At 53.7% G+C, this 5,314-nt stretch overlaps 1 protein-coding gene across 1 annotated transcript; it reads left to right on the forward strand.

Moving 5' to 3' along the window:
* The first annotated feature begins 1,259 nt into the window (after window positions 1-1,259).
* CXCR4 (C-X-C motif chemokine receptor 4) lies at window positions 1,260-4,964 on the forward strand. The gene is made up of 2 exons (XM_079782155.1): window positions 1,260-1,348; window positions 3,435-4,964. The coding sequence occupies exons 1-2, from the start codon at window positions 1,304-1,306 to the stop codon at window positions 4,479-4,481; spliced, it is 1,092 nt and encodes a 363-aa protein (XP_079638281.1). The 5' UTR covers window positions 1,260-1,303; the 3' UTR covers window positions 4,482-4,964.
* Window positions 4,965-5,314: the final 350 nt, after the last annotated feature.

Below are 5,314 nucleotides of genomic sequence, written 5' to 3' on the forward strand. Positions count from 1 at the left end.
TCACACTGAGAAGATTTATCTGGAAGAAAACAGGGGGTGGCGTTTAGGGTCCAGTCTAGGCAAGCCCTCTTCTTGGGGCCGTCCTGGGGTGAGGGGTCCGCTTCGCACAGCAAGCGCCTCTCGCCCGCGGCCGCTCACACCTCGCTGCTTTCACTCCTGCGGTCTCAGCTCCAGCAGCCGCGCCGTTTCTCGGCCCGCCCTCACTCCCCGCCCCTACACCCCACCCCACCCCACCCCGCCCCTCACCCCCTCATCCCGCCACACCCAAACTCCGCGCCGCCCGCGGGAGGTGTGCGAGGCTGGGAAGCGCTGTCTAGGCGCCCACTGCAAACCCCAACCCATCGGGACTCCTCCCAACGCCCAGCCCCGACCCCCACTCCACCCTGCCCAGCTGAGAGCCGCGGGAGAAGCTGGATGCGGAGTCCGGAGATCTGGGTTCCAGCCCAGCCAGGAATCCTCGTCCAGCGCGGGCATTTCATCTCTGGAGAACCTGCTTCTTGTTTCCTCCGCATGGGGGCCTTGTGTTCTGTTACAGAAAGTACTTTGTGCATCGGGCCTCTAGTTTCTCTTGCAAAAAGCATATACATGTCACAGTCTCCCTCCAAAATTATGCCAAATCATCCTTTCTTCTGAAAGTGTTTCCCGATTGTTTACACCTGACCCTGTCCTGTTGCTGCGAGTGTAGATGTATAGTTATATACGGTTGTGCTCTGAAAAAGTAATCTGTCCTCATTTTATTTTCTGAATGGACCGCATCTGCTGTAAGAGGAGGGAATGGCGTCAGATGCTGGACCCACCACCAGTATTGCCGCCTGCTGGTGGGTAACTGGCGAGCCACTTCTCTCGGGGCCTCAGTGTCTCCATTTGTAGCATTCCTGGTCTGGAATTTCATCCACGTGAACAAAAGGGACGCACAGGGACAAGTCGATCGCCCGCGCTTCCCACCCCTCTGCACATGAGGGGGGGTCCCGCCTTCCCAAGGTGGGGGATGCCTCCGGGATGCCCTCTCCAACTGGAGACTCACGAGGTGACAGCGAGCCAACAGCAGCAGATCAGGGGCTTCCAACGCTTCCCCCCACGGGGCCGCCCGAATTCATACCCCTCGTCCCTCCCTCGCCCCATCCTGGGCTTAGCTACCCCTCTTCCCCCACCCCTACCCCGCCTTCCTCCTCACGGCCCCGCCCCCCCGAAGCGCATGCGCCGCCCGCGGAGCGTGTGTTTATAAAAGTCCAGCTTTGGCCAGAAACTTCAGTCCGTTGGCTGCGGCGGCAGATAGCAAAGTGGTCTCAAGAACTTGGGTGCTATGGGCGCTCCTGTAGAGCAAGCGGTTACCATGGACGGGTTCCATGTAAGTCCAATTTCAGCCTGTTTTTTTTTTTTTTTTTTTCTTAACTGTTCAAACATCTGAACTTAGAGCGCGGCCCCACTCGGAGCGGGCAGAAGCGTCCAGGACATTGGAGGGCTGGTGTCCGGGAGAAGGGGCCTGGGAAGGAGCTTGGGGCGCATGGCTACGTGGGGGTTAGGGATAGGATTGGAGTCTTTTTCTCTGTAAGCAAAGGAGAAAAGCTAGAAACCACTGTTTTGGCGGCTGCACGTGTCTCCCCCTTGCTCCTGCGGCGCGCAGCGGGCTTGCACGTTGTTTGCAAACAAGACATCTGTGCACAAGTGCAGAGAAGGTGTGCCCCGCACAGCCTCGGGAGTCTCTTCCGTGGGTCTCTTCCTCGGGGGAGCGGGGTTTCTTTGGTGCGAATTACGTGAGATTTGAATTTAGAGGTGGAAGGCAGCGCCCCGGGACTGAGTTCCCGGAGGAAGACTGCGCCCCCGTTAACGTCGGGCAAAGGCACTGGGAACCATTCTTGACGTTGGGCGCGTGTTCACTAAACTGCGTGGCCCGCGGAGCGGTGCCAGCACCGGGGCGCAGTGAGCGGCGGGGCGGGAGGGGAAGGCGGGCGGACCCGCAGGGCCGCTCGCCGCGGGGTTCTGAGTGTTGCCCGCAGCTGGGAGGTGGCCGGGAGCAGTGCGCGAGCCTTGGGATTGAGGGAGAGACCTCGAGGGGTCCGAAGCGCCGCGAGTGAGCCCGGGGGTCCGGGAGTTTGGACAGTGCAGAGGTCGAAGGAGTACTTACAAGCAGCCCCGCGCGGCAGCACCCCGCCCCGAGGTGGGCGCGAGGGAGGCGGGAGGGAGGCGCGACGGCCTGGGAGGGCTCCTGGACTGCCCGCCGCCGCGGCGCAGACAGGCAGGTGCAAGTGGGAAGACGGTTTGGCTCTCACTGAGCCCAGTTGCGCTGTTTAACCGTCGGTGGTTTCCTGAAGGCTTTTGAAAAACCTCTTACTGGGGAGCCTTTTCTTTCCCCCCAGCGGCGCGCAATTCAAAGGCGCTAGCCGCGGAGCCGCCCAATCTCTCCCCCTGCACCCAGTCGGATAGAGCCTGGCGCGGGGCGGGGCGGGACCCCAGGAGCCGCTGCCCGCAGGCGGGAAGCTGGAGCGGGGCGGGCGGGGAGGTGGGGGGGAGAGAACGCCGGGGCCTCGGAGCTGGACCACCCGGCCCCCAGCGCGCGCTCCGCCTGGAGGCGTCCAGCTGCAGACCTCGACCCCATTAACTGGATCAGTGGTGGGGTGGAAAGCGACCCGGGAGGGTGAGGAAATGAAACTTGGGGCGAGTACCACGGGTGCAGTCCCCGTGACCTTCCCCTCCCGGGATAATGCTGCGCTCCCTAACCTCCCACGCGCCAAGAGATACATGTGGATTCTCAAAGGCAGGCCCCCGAGGAGCTTCAGCTGGGGGGACGAAGGGGTTACTCACTTCTGACACCCCCACCCTTGGCTTTAAGACTGCATTCTCCCTCCCTAACATATGTTGCTTGAAGTACACGATGGTTTGTGTTTAGACATGCGATAAACGTCGGAAAGCAAAGTTTTGTGCTTTAGAATAAGAGTCTAGAGTCTTTGGGTCTCTCTCTCTCACACACGCACACACACACTCCTTCCTCCTGGCGAATCTTCACGAAGAAAGTTAACCCTAGCTGTTCAGCACCCACCCTCGCTGGAGCGGCCTCTGTTTTGTTTTGGTTTTTTTCTCTGAAGTTTTTTTTTTCTAACCTCTAGTGGGCGGAGCAGAAGAGTTAGCAAAGACACGACTTTGAAACCTTCTGAATCTCCTCGCCCTTTTGTTCAAAACCAAGAATTTTGTAATTGGCTCTGCCAAAGAGGAATATAATGAAGTGACTTTGGGAAGAGGGTTCTAGGATTCTGGAATAATTTTCTTGTGCTTCATATTCCCAAGTACTTCAGTAAGGAGCAGAATTTACTGAAGAAGGCTGGACTGAGTTGGGTCTTAAAAATTGCTTTCTTAAAATAGCAGAAATGGTTTTTTTGAAGTGGGAGAATATCTGCTGAACTTGAACTTGAATGCCTATTCCCTTGCCTCTTTTGCAGATATACCCATCGGACAACTACACAGAGGAGGACCTGGGTTCAGGTGACTATGACTCCATAAAGGAACCCTGCTTCAGAGAGGAGAATGCCCATTTCAACCGGATCTTTCTGCCCACGATCTACTCCATCATCTTCTTGACTGGCATCGTGGGCAACGGCTTGGTCATCCTGGTCATGGGCTACCAGAAGAAACTGAGAAGCATGACCGACAAGTACAGACTGCACCTGTCCGTGGCAGACCTCCTCTTTGTCCTCACGCTTCCCTTCTGGGCGGTTGATGCTGTGGCAAACTGGTACTTTGGAAAGTTCCTGTGCAAGGCTGTCCATGTCATCTACACAGTCAACCTCTACAGCAGTGTCCTCATCCTGGCCTTCATCAGCCTGGACCGGTACCTGGCCATCGTCCACGCCACCAACAGTCAGAGGCCGAGGAAGCTGTTAGCCGAGAAGGTGGTCTACGTTGGTGTCTGGATACCTGCTCTCCTGTTGGCTATTCCCGATTTCATCTTTGCCAACGTCAGGGTTGGGGAAGACAGGTATGTGTGTGACCGCTTCTACCCCAATGACGTGTGGATGGTGGTGTTCCAGTTTCAGCATATCATGGTCGGCCTTGTCCTGCCGGGAATCGTCATCCTGTCCTGCTACTGCATTATCATCTCCAAGCTGTCCCACTCCAAGGGCTACCAGAAGCGCAAGGCCCTCAAGACCACAGTTATCCTCATCCTGACTTTCTTTGCCTGCTGGCTACCCTACTACATTGGGCTCAGCATCGACTCCTTCATCCTCCTAGAAATCATCAAGCAAGGATGTGAGTTTGAGAACACCGTGCACAAGTGGATTTCCATCACCGAGGCCCTCGCCTTTTTCCACTGTTGCCTGAATCCCATCCTCTATGCCTTCCTTGGAGCCAAATTTAAAACCTCTGCCCAGCATGCACTCACCTCTGTGAGCAGAGGGTCCAGCCTCAAGATCCTCTCCAAGGGAAAGCGGGGTGGACATTCTTCTGTTTCAACCGAGTCCGAGTCGTCAAGTTTTCACTCCAGCTAACACTGATAAAAAAAGACGTTTGTACATGAAAGAACTTTTTTTTTAAGTTACACTTTTTTTTTCAGATATAAAAGACTGACCAATACTGTACAGTTTTTATTACCTGTTGGATTTTTTCTTGTGTCTAGTTTTTGTGAGGTTTAATTGACTTATTTATATAAATATTTTTTTGTTTCATGTTGATGAGTGTCTAGGCAGGACCTGTGGCCAAGTTCTTAGTTGCTGTATGTCTGGTTGTAGAACTGTAGAAAAAGGAGCTGAACATTCCAGGATGTGCAGTGAGTCACTTAAGCTAGAAATGATCCTCAGCTGTTTGTGTATAAATAATCTCTCCATTCCAGTGGAAGTTTCTTTGCCTGTTCTGAAATTGTTTGGTTACACTATGTGATTTTTGCTGTAGAAGATGGCCCTGAGAGCCAAATCCTGAAGTAGAAATGCTGGTTTTTCATTTTTCAGGAGTGGGTTGATTTCAGCACATACTATGTACAGTCTTGTTTTAAGTTGTTAATAAAAGTACATGAAAAACTTACTTAGTTTTATGTTCTGATTTCCGTTGATATTCCTTTAGTTGGCAGAAGTAAAAAAATAACAATAGATACATTTATGGCATGCCGGGTTCTCTACTAGGTATATTAGTTATAGTATTTTACTTAACCCTCGTCACAACTCTTACAATAGGCTCTGGTTCTGTAATATTATTACTTGCCTATTACAGAGCAGGAAACCAATGCACAGAAAGCCGAGGTGACTCAGTCAAGGGCATTTGGTAAGTAGCACAGCCAATATTTCAAACAGGTAAGATAACTTCAAAATCTGAAGCCTCAACCACTGTT

This window comes from Cnephaeus nilssonii, assembly GCF_951640355.1.
Source record: "Cnephaeus nilssonii genome assembly, chromosome: 10".
Taxonomy (NCBI): Eukaryota; Metazoa; Chordata; class Mammalia; order Chiroptera; family Vespertilionidae; genus Cnephaeus; species Cnephaeus nilssonii.